Here is a 20,069-nt window from a genome sequence, read left to right as displayed (position 1 = left end):
AAAAACTACTACTATCAAAATGACCCAGGAAACAATGTGAATACACTGGTACCACAAGGCAAAGTCAGGATAATTTGATCATTAATGGAGATAACAACTGAGACGGATTGACACATTATCAACTATGCTTAATTCTTGAGCTCATCAAAGTATTAAAGATTTTTAGGGGTGTCTGGCTGGCTCAGTCAGTAGAGCATGTGACTTTTGATCTCGGGGTTGTGAGTTCAAGTCTGATGTCAGGTGTAATGCTTTACTAAAAAAATTAAAAACTCATTTTAATCTTTAGAGAATGCTAAGGAATCACTTTACTCTTCTGAATAATGGTATAAAGGAAAAGAATCAAGGAATTACCCTTTTCTTTCTATACAATAGTAACTCAGGGTAACCAAATACATAATGAAAGAAATTTCTCTTTTAGAATATTCTAGTTTATGAGCAAAGAAAATAAATGATAGATGTAGATTACTATATTACTATATCTGTATATGTAGTAATGAATATATGTATATATTCAGTAGCAGTTATGTATTCAGTAGCTGTTAGCATCACAAAAGGGAAGAAAACAACATAGTACTTTTTAATAGACATGTACAGAGTCACCCATGAAGAAATCTTTAAACATTTTCACCTGAATTTGACCAAGCCTCTAGATATAATTAAAAATTTGCAGGAAATACAAGGAACAGAGAAGCATGTTAAATGGTACCACAGGGTGCAATCACCAAATTGCAGAACTTGTGAAACTTTATAGGACAAATGATCCAATTCTTTCAACAGATAAAATGCAAATGGGATGGGGAATATATTAGGAGAGACTATAAATTAAGAGACCTAGGGATATATCAGCGAATTTCAATCTTTATTTCTCATTTGGATTCCAATTCAAATAAATTAATAAAAAGAACTATAAGAGGGCAAATTCTGAAAACAGGAAATTATTACTAGATTGGTGTTAAGGAATTGTAAGAATTGCATTTGGTGAGATCATGATATTGTGGCTATGTTTTCTTTAAAAAAATCATACATATATATACATATATATATGGAAATATTTGCAGATTATATATGTCTGGGATTTGCTTTAAAACAATCCAAGGAGTAGGAAGGAAATGGTTGAGATATAGAAAAAATAATATGGTTGTGCATTGTTAATTGTTAAGATAGGATCATGTGTATATCTAGATCATTAGACTATTCTCTTCACTTTTATATATAGTTGAAGATCTCCAAACAAAAATGTACGAAATCAAGCAAAATATGTGCAAAATGAAGATTCATGACAATTATAACACAAAAAATGAGGGGTCAATGAACAAAGTATTGTATGAACTCAGGATTATTTGGAAAGTAGTGTGAAGGATGATTTATTATTATTAAATTAATACATCAAAGATATCTGTTGTAATCTCTAGAGTAATGCTATAAGAACATTAAAAGTATATATAACAGACAAGCTAATAGAATGGAAAATACAACATAATAACAGATTAACCTAAAAAAAGGCAAGAAAGAAAAATGAACATGCAACACATGGAACACATAGAAAAAATAGCAAATTTATGGACATAAATTCAAGTACATAAGTAATTAAATATGAATAGATTATTATAAGTAAAAGGTTATCAAGATGTATTTTTTAAAAAGATTATATTTTGCTTATAAGCATGCTATAAATATTCAGACACAAAGTCACTAAAATTAGAATGGATGAAAAATGATACGCTATGCAAACATTAATCAAAAGGAAGTAAGTTAATTTATATTAAGATTAGACAATGTTTTTCTGTAAGACAGAAATAATTATGGGAATAGAGATATATCATACTAACACAAGAATTAATCCATTAGAAAGATACAACAGTTTCAAGTTTGCATTTACCAAATATTATTGCTTCAAATATGTAAGGCAAAAATTAAAAGAACTAAAAAGATGAAGACACGAATCTATAATCATAATCCACCTACCTAAATAATTGCTGGAAAAGAAGACAAAAATCAATAATGATAAAACAAATCAGAAATTCAATTAGTGGTTTTGCCTGTTTGACACAGAGAAGGCTACATAGAACAACAGCAGAATATACATATATGCTGTTTGTCAACTGCACATGGGACAGTTAAGAAAACTGACCATAAACAGAAAAAAACTGACCTCACTGAATTTTAATTAGTTTATTCTCTAGTTACAGTGAAATTAAGCTAAAGTCAATTATAAAAATTATAAATTCAATAACACAGTTTCTAGATAACCAATAGGTCAAATAGAAATATCAGTGTTAATTAGTAAATACTTATAAACTAATTAATTGGAAAGTATGATGTGTTAGATCTCGTAGGGTCTACAAGCTAAAGCTGTGCTCAGAGGGAATTGTAGAATTCAATGCATTTTTAGAAAAATGAAATGCTGAAAATCAGTTACCTAAGTTTTCATTCATGAAGTTGTAGAAAGAGTAGCAAACTAAGCCAAAATAAGTAGAAGAAATAATAAAGATAAGATTACAGAGTAATGAAACAAAAATAAATGTGCAACAAAGAAAATACACAAGGCCATAATTTGGTTATTTGAATAGATGACTAGCCCAAGAAAGTTAAGGCAAAAATTACTAAGATTAGAAAATAAAAAGAATCACTTAAAGATCCTAATGACAATAAATATGAGAATACCATGAATAGCTTTATGCCAATACCTTTGAAAATGAATATCAAATTAGCAAATCCTTTCAAAAACTTATCTCTCCAAAACTGGCACAAGTATAATTTAAAAATCTGAATAGTCCTATGTCTATTAAAGCAATTGAATCTGTATTAAAGATCTGTCCACAAAATATTCCCAACCCAAATGGCATTATTGGCAAATTCTTCAAATGTTTATAAAGAAATAACACCATCATGTACAAACTCATCCAGAGAACATTAAAGGAGGGAACATTTCCCAGTTCATTTTATGAAGCCAACATCTCCTCAATAGCAAAATCGGTAAGAACATAACAGGAAATAAAATCGCAGGCCAATCTCTAAAATCTCTAAATCTCTATCATAAACACAGAGGTGAAAATGAAAAGAAAAAGAAAATATATCACATTGATTTCAGGAGTGTGAAGCTGATTTAACATTAAAAGATCACTTGCAGTTCTTCACATTAATAGAATAAAGGAAAAAATCATATATTCATTCCTATATAAACAGAAAAATCTACTGGATGTAATTCAATAAAAATTAATAGCAAACTCTAAGAACTTCCTTAGTTTAATAGGGAGTTTCCACAAAAATAAAATCCTATGGTAAATGATAATAGCAAAATATTAACAGCTTTCTCATGTAATAAGAAAAACATCTGCTACCATGACTACTCTTCAATATTATTCTGAAGGTACTAGCCAATGTAATAAGGCAAGGAAAGAAATGCATACATATTGGAAGACAAGAATAAAACTCATCATTTGCAAGAGACATGGTTAAACACATAGAATAACTCCCCAAAAATAAACTGTTAGAATTAATAAATGAATTTAGAAGATGTGTGAGTATATAAATAAATATGCCAGTAATGAACAATTAGGAAATAAAATGTGTAAAATGGTACCATTTATAGTTGTGCCAGTACTATTTATAGTATATCGATAGCATATATGTAATGTTATACATAAATTGATATTAAATAAAATTCTACATATAACATATAAAATGTATTCTATATTATATATAATTACATATTGTATATATAATTATATATAATTTAATATACCATTTATTCTGTCCAACTCTTTTTTTTTTAAGATTTTATTTATTTATTTGACAGAGACACAGTGAGAGAGGGAACACAAGCAGGGGGAGCAGGAGAAGGAGAAGCAGGCTTCCCGCGGAGCAGGGAGCCCGATGTGGGACTCGACCCCAGGACCCTGGGACCATGACCTGAGCCAAAGGCAGACGCTTAACGACTGAGCCACCCAGGCGCCCCCATTTATTCTGTCCAAACTGACATTTCATGACAGGAAAGAACAGTTTCTTTTTTTTTTTTTTTTTTAAGATTTTATTTATTTATTTGCCGGAGAGAGCACAAGCAGGGGAGATGCAGGCAGAGGGAGAAACAGGCTCCCCGCCGAGCAAGGAGCCCAATGCAGGACTCAATCCCAGGACCCTGGGATCATGACCTGAGCTGAAGGCAGACGCTTAATTGACTGAGCCATCCAGGTGTCCAGAAAGAATAGTTTCTTCAAAAAAAATGGAGTTAATTGGATATTCATGTGAAAATGATTGAATCTGTTCCCTAATACGCAGCACACAAAAAATTCAATTCCAGAAGTATTAAGATCTAAATGTAAATAATAGAATAAACAAACAAAAAGTCCCTTAGAAGGAAATATGAGAATATGTCTTCATGACCACTGATGAAGTAGGCAAACATTTCTTCAGCAGGACAGAAGGAGTACAAACCATAGTGGATAAGAATGAAGCCTTCTTCGGGACTTAGAGCCTATGCTCTCCTCACACATGAGGAAATCAGAGAGCAGAAAAGATAAATGCTTGTTTAGGCTCAACACCTCCAAGAAGCTGAAAATCTAGTTCAGCTGGGACTCGTTTTCTGAATTCATTTTTAGAAGGTTCTGAGAACCATTAAACAATGGGACTTAATAAGATGCTTTCTTTCCTCTGGTTTTTATGACACTTTCTATGTCCGGGGCAATGTTCTAAGCATTTTACATATGCTGATGCATTTCATCTTCATAACAACTCAATGAAATGGGTCCTTTTATGATTATGTCTATTTTACAGACAAGGGAACAGCACTGAGACCTTAGGAACTTGCCCCAAATCACATGGCCAGTAAGTGGAAAGCTGGGATTCTAACAAAGGAAACCAGAGTCCAGAATCTTCACCCTTGATCATCATCTTTCATAAGCACTGGAAGCTACAATTTCAATTTCTTTGTTTTTCGTTTCAATTCAAATAAATGAAAAATTGCAGTTTCTAAAATGTTCTTGAGGTTTAATATCCTAATTTTTTGCCACCTATTTCAGATGGTTTCCAAACTCTTTAAATTCAAATCTAAATTTCCCCAAAGCCCTCCTGCATCCCTTTTAAAAATTCCTGTAGCACTTGATGTTGTACATTACAATATGCTTTATCTTATATTTTCCACCTTCTAACTGTATGTTATTTCATATATACATATTTTATTTCATAACTGAAGTGATTAACTTATAATACTTTATCCTTTTATAGCACTTGGTCTGCATGATATTATGCTTTATATTATATTTGCTATCTTCATTTGCATGTTATTTTATGTGTACATATTTTACATCACAATTAGAATATTTTCCAAGGGCAGTCCTCTCTTGTATTGCATTGTATTATTTTACTTTATATTTTACTTTACTTTTATTTTTATTTTGTTTTGATGTGGCATTGTGTTTCCATGCCCCTTTAGAGCTTAATATGTACTGGCAAACATCTAACACAATTCCACACAACCTCTGGAAGAATAAATGGTCATATTACATACAGTATTCTGAAATCAATTCACAAATGGCTTCCAGACATTTTATTAACAAGCTTGAAGGATAATTTGACGTACTGTATTTTATCTATCATTACGCTCAGCTTTGCGCTAGGGAATAAGTTAGAACTAACAAGATCCTTCCAAGTGTCACTCAGGAGTTTTCTTAGTGAAGAAATTGATCATGAACAGTATTTACCACTGCTTTCACTAATTTAGGCTTAGTGATTGAGTCAAATAAATAATTTTAGAGACAAAAAAAAAATCCCTCAGGCTTTCTGTCATGTGTGGGGCCATGTATTTCCCTGGCCAAGAGACCATTGGTTCTATAATTTACTTTATTGTGGAAGTTTGCTACTTAACATTTGTTTATAGCATATTAAGTAGCTCTGTTTAATTACTGAAAACCTGATATGTGTATTGTGCTTTGCAGTCCTCAGAGTGTTGTTTTGAATATTTATTATGTGAGAACAGTGGAGGATGGGGATGAAGATGGAAAGTAGAAGAGGAGGAAGACTTCCCAAATAATTAGCGGATATTGTATGTGTACTCTGGATAGTACAATTAAGGATAACTTTACAGTAATTTTGAAAAATGTTAGGATGTTTCAAGACTTTTGTCTTCAGGAAAACATGCTCTCTTTAACAGCCAATATACTATAAGATTTCCTTATATGCAAAACAGGATTAAATGAATTATCTAGCATCCATGAAGGATGTTAGAAAGAAATTTTTAAATAATCTCTTTGAAAATTTGAGTGAAAATTATATATACATAAAAATATTATTACTAAAATCTAATGGTTTAGAATGGCAATATATTGCTGTCAACCACAGAAAAGGGTACATAAAAATGAAATTACTGAATATTATCTCATAAGTAATTCTTCACGCCTCCACTCATGTATGCCGTTCAAGACCCTTCACAGCCTTGTGAAGAGATTTTTAAAAACAAATATAATGGTCACCTAAATATAATATTGAGCACTTGATAATCACTTTGAATACCTGGATGATGTAAAATTTGTTGGGAAATTGGTTGGTTATTTAAAATACAGGGATGTGTTGGACATTTTTTTAGTGGAGAAAAGAGAGCTGGGATGGCAAATAGTTTCCAAGGAAGAAAAATTCAAAGATTTACTAATTTAAATCTCCGCTAATTTGAAGGACTAACTTATGATTTATACCTTTGGAAGTGAAAGCTTTGTCAAACCATCAAGCTGAGAAAGTATGATGACACTATTCTCTTTGGACATTGAGACAAACACTAAAATTTTTTCCTTATTTTTTTTTTATCAGAACAAATGGTAATACATTTATATAATGGTGCCTTGCTAAAAGTGTCCTTTATTACCGGCAGCGTTCTTTGGATGTTTTCAACAAGATTTAGAAAGCCCCACACGGTCTGTGCACTTCTCAAAGGGCTTTGCTAGAGACTACATTGTCCAAAATGATTATCTGTACTCATCATTTCAGCCAGGCTGTCAGTCTGTTCCTACTAGATGTTCAGGCATTGCATCTCATTTGTACCTAAAAGTATCTGCAGGAGAATATACTTTCCAACATGAAGTAGAAAGGATATAGTGTTAGAATTAATGTATCTGTTAGAGAAACATCAACTAGGAACACGGCAATTCTTACCTTCTTTGTCTTAACAAGCTTTTAGTGGTATTGTTAAATGATAAATATTTGAAGCATCTGAATAGTCTCAGAACTGAGTATTTTTCACTTAATCCTTTTACAAGGCTTTCTTTCTCTTCTTAATTTCTAGTGGTGATCTTAAATGTTTGAATGGAAGGATTTAATGGAAAAAAAATCACATCTCTAAAAGGCATTATATTTAAGATGTGAAGAGAAAGGACTTTTAGAAAATCAATCTTTTTTTGTTTGTTTGAAATCAGTAAACACATAACATGTCAACTATACAGACAGATCGATTTGTTTCTGGTGTTTGTGTTTTTAAGTATTAAAACAAACTTGCGATATAAATGGTAAGCTACAGTCATAAACACATTATTATAATTGCTACGAAGGGTACATATTGAGTTTTGTTTTCTGGACAACTGGAAAAGATCTATTCTTTTATAAATTATGAGTTATTTTCAAAATAATTCAAACCATTGTTTTCATATGGTATACTTTGGTTAAAATTATTACAATATAACATTTCTGCATCAATGGAGTTTATTTTGCTGTAATTGCTCTAAAGTAGTGATTCTTAACCAGTAGTAATTTTGGCCCTCAGAGGACATTTTATAGTATCTGGACACATTTTGGTTGTCACTACTAGAAGGGGGGCTACCGGTATCTGGTAGGTAGAAAGAAGTCAGGGATGCTGCTAAACATCCTATAATGCAAAGAACTGGCTCCCAAAACAAAGGCCCAAAGTTTCAATACTGCCAAGTTTTGGAAACAGTGTTCTACAGACACACACTGTTCTAAAGACATACACTGCTATATATATATAGGCACCATGTTACCTAATGACAGATAATTATATTACAACAATAAAAAGTAAGTGTAAAATATTCAACAAATAGCCTTTAACAATTGCACTAACTCTGAGTGTAATTTTTATTCCCAGAAGACCTCACCCAATGCAATATCCTGGCTAGAATAGAAAATTAATAATTGACAAATAAGTGAAGAAGTGAATGAATATCTCAACAGTGAGAGGAAATTAATGTGCATGTTAAATAGCATGTTGCATAATTAAAATGTAACATCAGCAAGGGGTGCCTGGATGGCTTAGTCGGTTGGGCATCCAACTCTTGATTTTGGCTCAGGTCATGATCTCAGGGTTGTGAGATCAAGCCCCAAGGTGGGCTCCATACTGGGCATGGAGTCTGCTTAAGTTTCTCTCCCTCTCCCTCTCCCTGTGCCCCTCCCCCTTCTAAGAATAAATAAATAAAGTGCAACTGCAAGTCAAATAATAGTTAACAAATAAAAGATATCCTTTTGAAGCCAATCTTCATTACACTGAACACAATATCGTAAGTATTTCTATACACTTGCATTCATCAGTATGACATTCAAGACCCTTCACAGCCTGACATCAGTCTTATCTCTCACTACTCTTCTTCATGAGCTCACTTCTTCATCCACAGAGTAGATCATTCACTTCTGCCCAAATTAGGACTCCAGATATAATGTTCCATCCACCTGGAATTGTTTTCTTTACCTGTCCATCCTTTAAACACTGATTTTAAGTTTCTCCTAACACTGATTTTAAATTTCTCCTTTCTTAGAGTCATCTCTTGTCACACTTGTAATCACTTTAACTAATCTCTTCTTCTCAGCAATTATAGACTCTACCATTACGGCCTGCCTGCAATCACCTATTCAAAACCTGTTCAGAATCTTACAGCCAGAAAAAGAAGAGGATTTCTCCTAGCACTACAGGCTGCCAACCCTATGTACAAATTTTTACCACAAGGTATATACAGATTTTACTTAGCAGGCCAGGTTTCAAGCACTTTACAAACACAGGAGTTCTGCATTACAGTCTGAACTATGCACTACTATTTCTATTTTATAGAAATGGACTCTTAGTGATTAACTTCTTCAAGTTACTCAACTACATGTGGCAAAGATGCTAACTGCTCACTAAAGATGACAACCTGCCCACACGGTTGCTGGTGGGAACAGTTGCCCAGCTCCACCTGCATCTGGCTGTGTGGGTGGCACACAAGCAGATCGAAGGGGCACCGTTTCCAGGTGCTACAAAACTTGAGCTACAAAACTGCCAGAGTCTCATCGTCCCTCTCTTTTCACCTGTTTGCCAAGTAGACCTCTTTCCAGGTCTATGGTAGCTACTCATGAAAAGATGTCAGAACTTCCCACTGCCTGGTCCCTGGATGAAAGAGAACAGAGCCTCCCCGTGACCCAGCCCATCTCTTCTCTAGAGTGTATTTTATGACTGTGTTTTATGTAAGGGAGAAATAAATTTCTATTATATTAACTATTCAAATGTCGGGGTTTATCTGATACTGAGGCTGGCATTCTTTAACTAATATACTATGCAATATCTGACCTATGAGAAAGATCTAGTAAGTTGACAAGTCTACTTTAAGGACAAATGCATAGATAATAAGGACTGTACATTCAAGTTTGCCCCAGATCATCCTGGTTTACACCTGATTTGACCGCATAATCATTAGTAGCACCTCTTCCCACTCTCAGAAGTATCTTGGTTTAGATGGTAAAATGCACAGTCACTCTATGATATATTGATATGAAAGGAATTGCTGGCAAGAATAAATAGTGAAAATAATTAGGGTCAGAATATGTTGAGCTTGATATACAACACCACCATTTGTGTGATTTAACGCAAGTTCATTTCTTTGAGCCTCAGTTCCTAGCCAGCAGAATAGCCATAAATACTCGTATTACTTACCTCACAGTGCTGTTCTGAGAATGAAAGAAGAGAATCTGTGCTTGAAAGAGCTTTGAGAAGGATGAGGTACTAGGCAAATATTTAATTATCAATAAGACAAAACTATGAAAGCATGCTATTTTAAGGACTGTAGTTTTCCACAAATAAAATCCCTTTTTTTTAAAACCAATATATCATTTACTGTATAACCTTTGAATAAAATATGTATGTGTTAATATTTTATGTTTATTAAAGACTAGATTATATTTAGAAAAAAAATAAACGGAGCCTATTGAATAACTACCTCTGGGGTTTCTGACTTTAGAGACAATGAATACCTCGTTGCTTTACAAAAAGACCACAGTGCCTTCTCTTTGGAGAAACCCCAAACTGTAACTACTGGCTTTTCAGGAAACTTGTAATTACACCTTCTCCTTTTTTACCCTCCTTCTCCACTTCCACATCCTTCTTCTCCTTCTTCCTGTCTGTCTCCATTTCCTTGTATTGTTCTTTCAATAGGAGGAAAAAGCCCTCAATGAAACCCAGCTGTTCCTCCAACCATCCAACCACACATCCAGCCCATGTGCTATTTGCCATGGAAGAATCGATACTCTGCTAGGTGTTAAGAAGATTAATATAAACATATACAGTCAATACTATCAAGGAACTTAGCCTAGAGGAAGAAGAAATGGATACCAGTTACAGAAGAGTAAATATAAAAACAAAATTGAAAAGCAGATATGTGCTAGAAAGGGAAGTAAAACATTCCAACTGTATTTGAGGGATCAAAGTAGGTTTCCTTAAAGTAATGATATTTGATCTGAGATCTGAAGGATGAATAGTCAAGTGAAGGGGGTGGAGAAGTGGGGAAGTAAGGTAAGGTGGTGGGAGCTTAGTAGGGAAGAACATTCTACACAAACAGCAAGTGCAAAGATCAAGGGGAAGGAAAGATGATTGCCTCAAAGAACTGAGAGAAGTCAATTCAGATGGAGCATGGAGCAAGGCTGAGAGGGTAGTGATGTAAGTCTGCCAAAGAGTAAGAAACAAATCACATAGAAACTTGTAGACCAAAGCAAGGGTCTATCTTTTTTTTCTGAAAACAATGAGAAATCACTGAAAGTTTTTATCAGAAGGTGACATCATTAGATTTGTATTTTGAAAAGATCACTCTGGATGCAAAATGGTAGCTGAGGATAAAAACACATTTGAAATCCATTACTCCTAAGGCATGCTTCATAAATTGTTACAAGCATTTGTCTGTTTTTCTTCTTTCCTCTTACTCAGGATGGCTCTCCAGGATCGTCCTTTCTACCACTGCATTTCCATTACTTCCTTCATGATCAGGATTAAGAATACCCACCAGATTTATTTTATTTTATTATTTTTTTTAAGATTTTATTTATTTATTTGACACAGAGAGAGAGACAGAGAGAGTGGGAACACAAGCAGGGGGAGTGGGAGAGGGAGAAGCAGGCCCCCTGCAGAGCAGGGAGCCCAACGTGGGGCTCGATCCCAAGACCCTGGGATCATGACCCAAGCCGAAGGCAGACACTTAATGACTGAGCCACCCAGGCGCTCCTCCACCAGATTTATTTTAAAATTAACAATCTATTCATCACGTTCCTTTTTTGAATTCCTTCAGCATTTGCAAGACATTTATAATGTAAGGAAATTAATTTAATTCTCTATTTTACATATTCTTTTTCTAAGCTAGACTCTGTTCCTCAACAACAGGGACTTGTATTCAGGTTTCAGAGCAAGAATGATTTCTATAGATAAATTATGTTTTTGTTTTGGGTTCCTCTTACTATTAATAACTGACTTCTTAAGTTCCTATACTATTGTGTCTTTTGCAAGCATCATAAGAGTGAAATAATCTAAAAAATAAAAAACACATCACAAATGTTTATTTATAGCATGCATGTAATCAAGCCAATGTAATCAGTAGGAATTTGCACTCATCTAGACTTAGTCTCCAACCTCTGCATGATATTTTAGTACAAAAGGACACTTTATGCACGACCCCTCATATAAAAAATTGTCAATGTTAAGCATTTAAAAAGTTTGTTTCACTTTTCACATAATGTGTTTGAGGAAAAAAGTTCCAATGACTAAATTTAGATTAAAACATGTAACAAATACTTCCAATATTAACAACTTAAAATCCAAATTCAATGAAGAGGATACATAAGTATTTTTCCTTTTAAAATTTCAATTTTATTGACTAACCAAACCGAGATATGTTTTTATAAGGAGATTTACCTATAGAAATTGTGTTTTTTACAAAAATTATTCGGAATAATTTCACAGTTGGATTCTGATTTTTTAAGAATCCCAACTAATGTGAGCCAAAATGGAATCAATTGTTTTTTTCCACAGAAGGCTTAGAAATCCTCCATTACGTATCAAAGGCATGAAGCCAGGGATAAAAAAGGGATATCCTTTTTATAATGTGGTGCAAAAGATGTGTGGAAAAACTGAACACATATAAAAGCAACTAAGTTAAATCATGGCCAAGTTTCCTTTTCTGTATAACACCCACAGGGTACGCTGTGATTAGTTTTGTGGAAGGCAGCAATACCAACAATCCATCTCTCCACCCGGTTCATTTATTTGAAATTCTTCAATGTGTTCAATTATCATAGCTCCAAACATATGATTAAGGGTATTTACCAGCTAAAATCCTCAGAAAGCCAACTGTGACTTGGGAACGAAGAGACATCAGTGAGGAAAAGAAGAGAGGGCTATTTTGAAACATGTGTCACAGTCTGGGGACACAACCTGGCATAGGGTCATGTAGCACCAAAGTCTGAAGGAGTCAACTTATTCAGGAATGGGAGGAATTTGAGAGGAAGGAAATGGGAGAGAAAGGAAACATGTCGACAGCACAATTAGGTCTGTGACATACCTTGATCATAGAGAAGGAGAAGAAGAAGGGGAAGGAGAAGGAGAAGAAGAACTGGAGACATTTTTTGCAGTTTGAGGAAATAAATATCTGTGTTTTTGTTTAATTGCTCTGGAGTAGTAAGTATATAGGAGTCTAAACTCAAGGAAAAAATACCATCTTAGTTATTTGTTTATGTGCTAAAACGGAAATAACCTCAGGAAATAAACTTTGCACTCAATAAAATATATGTTGGTTTCATGAACATGTTGATAAAATGGATGGACCACTGAACTAATTCAAGGCACCTTTTCCCTTGTTATGGTAAGGAATTTAGGAATCTCTGCCAACAAAGTAAGAATAAAAAATTCAAGAGAGGGAAGTTAATCAAGACTTTAGACAGTGACCTACTTTCAAAATCCAGATTTGAGTTCCAGTATTTTTAGCTCTAACTTCTGAGCTCCCGTAGTTACTTTATGCACTGTAATTTTTAGGTAGGATTCAGCAACTTTTAAAATAATTCCTCATTTTATATGAATTTGAAAAGAATATAAAATATATACTATTTAAAATTTCAATTCAGAATTTGATGGCAATTTCATGGTAAAAGATGTTTTCTCCAAAAGACACAGAATGTTTTATAATAAAGATATATGGAATTATTGGTCTTAAGTTTCAGGTGTACTAACATAGTTAAGTGAGTAAAATCATCCTGCCTGGATCTACAGTGGTTGACTTGCATTTAGTCTGGGGAACGTTTCTATTTTTGCCAATGGTTTTATTAAAGACATACAATGAAACCTGGCAAGGTAGATGAAGTTTTCTCTGCTACTCAGCTAGGCAGATGGCCTTGGGTACAGTAGACATTAATATGGTAAGAAACTTAAGCACTAAAGATAAGGGGCTTAAACTCTCATAAATGAGAGTTTTAAATATTAGAATCAATAAGAATATTTGCATATATGGCCTCGGAAGTTTGGAAATCAGTAGCAGTTTAAGGGAACTGAATTGAGGACTTTGCAGCTAAGAAAGTAGTCATCCAATAGAAGAAGTTTAGGAAGGTCATGGTCAACTACAGCGTAGACCTGGGGGATGAAGTAGCTTTGTAGAAAAATACTTTGGCCTTAGATTTTCAGAGGGCTTATCAGAAAGGTACTTCTTTTTACTGACCCAAAGTTTTCTCCATAGATCCATTTTCAGCCAATAGTCTTCTGACTTTATATGTTCTCCTTGGGTCAGCTTATCCATTTCTATAGCTTCAACAACATCTATGCTAATGACACACAAATCTCTACTCGGTACAAATCTTTCTTCTTAGTTTGGATCTGTGTATCCAAGATCCTACTAGATATTTACACCTCTATATCCTCAAGCATGTCCATCAACCTTAACACATCTATTCAGTCCTGCACTCAGTGTCTTTCACAAAAACCTTTTCCCTTAGGAAATCATTCTCTATCCTCAACCCAGAACATGGGAATCATTCTTGATTCTTCTATCTCTCTCCATCTCTGTCTCACCCATTGTGCCAACTAGTTATTCAATCTTAGTGATCCTACCTACTTTTCCTCATTTTCCCCTCTTCATTTCCATAATTTCTATTCCTATTTTGATAGTTTCCCATCACATGTCCCATTTCTAGTTTTATATCACAGAAATCCATCCATCAAACTGCTGATGGATTATTTTTTCAGTAAAAGACAATTCAACAGACTGCTTCCCAAGTTTAAAACTTTCAGTGTCAAAACAGCTACTCATATTTCCATTTATTAAATGCTGGGTTTCATCATATTCATAGCCTATTCTCAGTTTAAGGATATATTTATAGCCTCCATAGAACTATAAGAACTCACCTATTCTATAGAATGTTTAATTTTTTTCTGGTACTACTGATATTTAATCTCTAAATCGTACATAAAGAGTTTTAAACACATAGTGATATGAGAAGATTGTTTCTGTTTAGAAGAAGATATTTAGCCATGCTTTGAGATCAAATAAGATATTACAGACAAAGTACTGGCTCAGGGCAAGGCTTCATCACTATTAATTTTCTTCTCACTCTAAGAGAAAGAAGAATGCTTTACACAAGTTATGGTGCCTGAAGCTAATACCAATTTCATATGATGGTCGTCTCTTATTTGATCCACCATCAATTCACTTCAATTTAAGGGCTTGAGGGGCTTGGTGGGGCCTGCAAACCATAAAGCGTTTATTTGAGAGTCAAAAAATTCGAAAGCAAAGTGATTTACTTAAGTTTTGCCTTGTCACCAAAAATAAAGGTACAATATTTAAAGTCAGAAATGGATAGACCTTCTGGAAAACTGAGTCTTCTTCAGGACCTGACTGGGAAACCTACTCTCTGTAAGGGACAATTGGAAGACTAGGCTGAATTTCTAGCAATATGGTTTTAGAAAAGGTGGGTGCATTCAGACACTTGACCTGAAAAGCAAACTTATTAACCATTATAAAGCACTTGCTTTGTATGAAAAGACAGTCTGCTTAGACACAAGTAGTGTGAAAGACTAGATTTCAACTGAAAGAACAAAGTCTTTAACTTGGATTCAGGCAGAAAGGGTGATTATGGCTGATCAAGATATATGCTCCAGAGATCAACCTGAGGACACAACAAAGAGAGGATCTGAGACAAATGACTAAAAATGAGAAATGATATCTTATTAGAAGCACAATTTAATTCTGTGCCTCTCAAAGCATAGTGATTAGGTGTCATCATTTTTTTCCCTTGGGTTTTTCTAAGTTAGCCACAAAATTTTTAGTATTGATGTTCTCTCCTTATCTATTGCTTTCTTCTCAAAAGGAGAGTAATCAACTGAGCAGTGGAAAGAAATGGGATTCTGGAAAATTAGCTATAGTTCATTAGTAAGTGAAGAGTGTGCAACTATTGATCTCAGGGTAGTGAGCTGGAGTCCTACATTGGGTGTAGAGATTATTTACAAAAATAAAGTTCACTAGTAAATGAATTGGACTTTTAATTCACCTTATATTGATAATTAAGTTTTATAAAATAATAATTAAAACATCTCTACAAGTATGTGCTAGTTTCATAACAGTCAGGATACAGGCAATAAATGGGTATTTCTATGACATTGGCTCGGATGTGGCCTTGAAATAAGAATTTCAACTTAGAAAGAAAAACAAAAATTGTCAGAAAATTTCCATTTCAAGGTAGATATGGAGAATGGAGACATTAAGGTAAATAAACAAGTAAAAAAACTTCGCAATGTCTTTTGGAAAACTTTACCTTTCTTTAAAATATAAAAAAAATGAATTAGAGAAAGGTAAATAAAAACTATATTCCTATATGTAAGTGGGGCTGTAGCAAGCACTTATGTAAAAATCTTTTTTTTTCCCCTGAAGACTATCACCTCAGACTTCGCTCTCATTTTATTGAATTCTGTGCCTTCCCAAACATTTTTCATAACTATGCTATGTGGCTTAATAATAAAATGTTCTTAACACTCTTCTAACTTGATTTGTCTATGCTTTTAGCTTGTTTCTTTATATGTTCCTTCATCTTTTTGTCTGTGGACATGATAGAGGTACATCATAAATGATGTAATCCCAGATACTGATGAGGGTTATGAAAAAATACATATATAAAGTACAGTAATGGAATAGACAGTGTACATGAGAGGTCAGAAGACTATGCTATTTTAGATAACTTGGTCAGAAAAAGTGTCTCCAGGGAAGGAAAATTTGAGTACAGCACACAATCAAGCAAGGAGCCATAAGTTAGCGAAGACCTGTCTTAGCAGAAGGAATAGCAAGTCCAAAGCCTCTGAGGTAGGAACAATCTTGGAACATTTGAGGCACATCAAGATAGCCAGCATTACTGACATGGTAGAAGGCAGGGAGAAGGAGATGAAGCTGAAGGTGTGAGGTATTGGAGGTACAGTACAGAATATAAACCTTGCCCTGGGCAAGATGGAAGAGCATTAGAGCTTTAAGAGCACGTTAATGGCATCATCACATTTATGTTTTTAGAGGGACACTGGCAAGAGTGGAAAGAGGCAGACCAGTTTGGTGGTTATTTCAGCAGTCTATAGAGCTGAGATATAATGGTGGCCTGGATAAGATGGCTATTGATATATATCTAAAAGGTGACTGGGTTTGGGATATATCGAAGACAGGAAACATGATGAGGGATTATATTTGGGGTCTGGGGAGAACAGAAGAATCATAGTTGACACCTCAGTTTTTGTTTGAAAAATTGGATTAAGTAAGGGTTCCAGTTACTGTGATGGAGAAGCCTGGGAATGAAGGAAGTTGAGGGTGTGAAAAATCAAGGGTTTTGTTCTGGGCATGTAACACTGAGAGAAGATGGGATAATCAATTGAAAATATGAATCTGGACAGGATAAGAGATTTACATTAAGGAACCACTGATTTTTTTTAAGGTTTTATTTATTTATTTGACAGAAAGAGACACAGCGAGAGAAGGAACACAATTGACGTAAGCTATTATCTAATTTGCTATTGTCAAATAAGACATTATATGTTAATAAAAAATTAAAAAAAAAGAGTGGCTTATATTCCTTTTCCAGGTCTCGATTAACTTCTTTTTGCTATTTTCTATCCCTTCTCTTCAAACAATAAAAACAGGAAGTTAGGAAAATACATTGACCCTCAGAGCAAATGCTGGGAGAGGGAGAAGCAGGCTTCCCGCGGAGCAGGACTTGAACCCAGGACCCTGGGATCATGACCTGAGCCAAAGGCAGATGCTTAATGACTGAGCCACCCTGGTGCCTCAGAATCACTGATGTCTTAATTATGCTTTTTTCTTGTGTAGAAAAATAGGCTGCCTAAATTTTATATTTTAATCTACATAATTACTACAAAGTATTTCCTCCTAAGTATTTACATTTTACCTCAGACTATATTCTTTTCTCTTCTTTGAAAAAAAACCTATATATTCCTTGAACATTAGACAAAAATTTGATCATCGGACATGACTAAACAGGCATGATATACAAGATTCCGGACTAGATAAGGAAGAGTGGGTTAACAATGTTTATAGCAGCAATGTCCACAATAGACAAACTATGGAAAGAGCCTAGATGTCCATCAACAGAAGAATGGATAAAGAAGATGTGATATTATATATATACACACACATTATGTATATCATTTATAGACACATATACAATGGAATATTATGCAGCCATCAAAAAAACGAAATCTTGCCATTTGCAATGATGTGGATGGAACTAGAGGGTATTATGCTAAGCGAAATAAGTCAATCAGAGAAAGACAATTATCATATGATCTCACTGATATGAGGAATTTGAGAAACAAAACAGAGGATCATAGGGGAAGGGAGGGAAAAATGAAACAAGATGAAACCAGAGAGGGAGACAAACCATAGAGACTCTTAATCTCAGGAAACAAACTGAGGGTTGCTGCAGGGGAGGGGTTGGGAGGGACGGGGTGGCTGGGTGATGGGCACTGGGGAGGGTATGTGCTATGGTGAGCGCTGTGAATTGTGTAAGACTGATGAATCACAGACCTGTACCCCTGAAACAAATAAGACATTATATGTTAATAAAAAAATTAAAAAAAAAAGAGTAGCTTATATTCCTTTTCCAGTTCTCAATTAACTTCTTTTTGCTATTTTCTATCCCTTCTCTTCAAACAATAAAAACAGGAAGTTAGGAAAATATATTAACCCTCAGAGCCAACGCTGTAAGTATAAAAGACCAAGTTAGCTTTTTCCTTCGCATAGTGTTTCCTAGAAGATAGATACCATTTCAAGTCAAATAAATTTAAATATGATGCATAGTTTTTATTTGCCTGGTCCTGTTAGGCTTGGTGGAGGTAACAAGTCCTACAAAGCGGACTTGATCTCAAGTCTCTAAATTGGTAGAGAAAATAAAAAACATGTAAAACAATATGAAAACATGAAAATAATGTAAATTACAAATACGCAAACATTATAGCTGGTTAAATAAGAGACAGCTATTATGGTAGTGTTGGCTTGGTAACAGTAAAACCATATGCAGATATGTGCAAAGACTAGAACACTAATGTGAAAGCCATATGTGAGCGTGACTTACCAAGTGGTTGGCCGGCTATGATCCTGGCATTTTCTCCAGCCACTGCAGCTCTTGCATGTCGCTCACTCATGTACTGTACAAACGCATAACCTTTGTGAACTGAGCATCCGACTATTTTTCCATACTTTGAGAAAATGGCTTCAATGTCAACTTTCTTGACAATGGCTGTATTTAGATTGCCGATGAAAACACGGGAGTTGATGGACTTGGGGTCATTCTTATTGGTGACATTGCTGGTCTGTGTTTTGCCAGTCATGGTTGGCTCACCTTGTTTTAATCCTTAAAAAACAAACAAAAATAGTCAAAAGGAAAGTAATTAGGTTGGATGGATACTACCGGTTTTTAACATTTTTCAACAGTGTACCAGGTAACCTCAAATCCCTAATTACTACTGATTTTCTTGAGAATTTAGTAATATAAAAGATGAACACTGCATTACAAAATGCAGTAAGAAAACACTTATAAACACTTAGCATATAGCTATAAATGAATTCCTGATTTATTTATCCAAAATTCAGCCTCACATAATGATTAACCTTTTGTAGTTGTTTTTATTTTTAAGTCTATCAATTTTTCAGAAGCAAGTTTGAGGAATAAGCCACCTTATATTGTTGAGCACACGCATTTTTAGCTCTACATTTTCTGTGAAAGGTACATATACTGGATATTTCATTATCAGAAACTTTCTATTAGAAACTGACAATTCTTTCCATTAAATGCTGTAGAAGAGAAAAAAGGTTTAAAAATCATTTTCCCAAAATTTAACATAGGAAAAACATAATTGTGTAAGTAAGGAATTTAATCAGAGTTAATTCTGTACATTCTCTTTAACGGAACCAATATCATATATTGGTTTAAAAAAAAAGGCAGCATGTGTAGCTAGTTTTCATCAATGATCAGCAAATTAGTAGACTGGGTATCTGTGTTGGAATTTCTATTCTCAAACTCATTTTTAATTCATTTAACTAACAGCTCCTATGTTGCCCAAGGACTGCCAGTATTTCTAAAAACTGTTTTCTGAGCTTGGCAGAGTATTTAATTGTGCTTAATTAAACTCAATGAAACTTTTATTTCTAAGTACTCCAGCACTTACAGATTTATTTTTGTAAGGTTTTAAAAATTCATTCATTCATTTGTTTATTTAACAATATTTATTAAGCACTCCTTCTTTTCTTTTCTTTCTTTTTCTTTCTTTTTCTTTCTTTCTTTCTTTCTTTCTTTCTTTCTTTCTTTCTTTCTTT

General features: G+C 34.1%; 1 protein-coding gene across 10 annotated transcripts in view; it reads right to left on the bottom strand.

The window, feature by feature from the left end:
- Positions 1-20,069, bottom strand: part of RALYL (RALY RNA binding protein like) — a 682,789-nt gene that overhangs the window by 337,435 nt on the left and 325,285 nt on the right. For all 10 annotated transcript variants that reach the window (XM_073892721.1, XM_073892724.1, XM_073892723.1 and 7 more), the window contains one exon: positions 18,829-19,107. In XM_073892721.1, coding sequence (XP_073748822.1) covers positions 18,829-19,084 — 256 coding nt within the window. In that variant the 5' untranslated portion in view covers positions 19,085-19,107. The remainder of the gene's footprint in view (positions 1-18,828; positions 19,108-20,069) is intronic.

Source organism: Callorhinus ursinus, unplaced genomic scaffold (assembly GCF_003265705.2).
Source record: "Callorhinus ursinus isolate GAN/ISIS: 27379988/994484 unplaced genomic scaffold, GSC_fseal_2.0 scaffold5, whole genome shotgun sequence".
In the NCBI taxonomy this organism is placed as follows: domain Eukaryota; kingdom Metazoa; phylum Chordata; class Mammalia; order Carnivora; family Otariidae; genus Callorhinus; species Callorhinus ursinus.
Note: the sequence above shows the minus strand (reverse complement) of the source record. Positions and strands in the feature narration are given on the sequence as shown.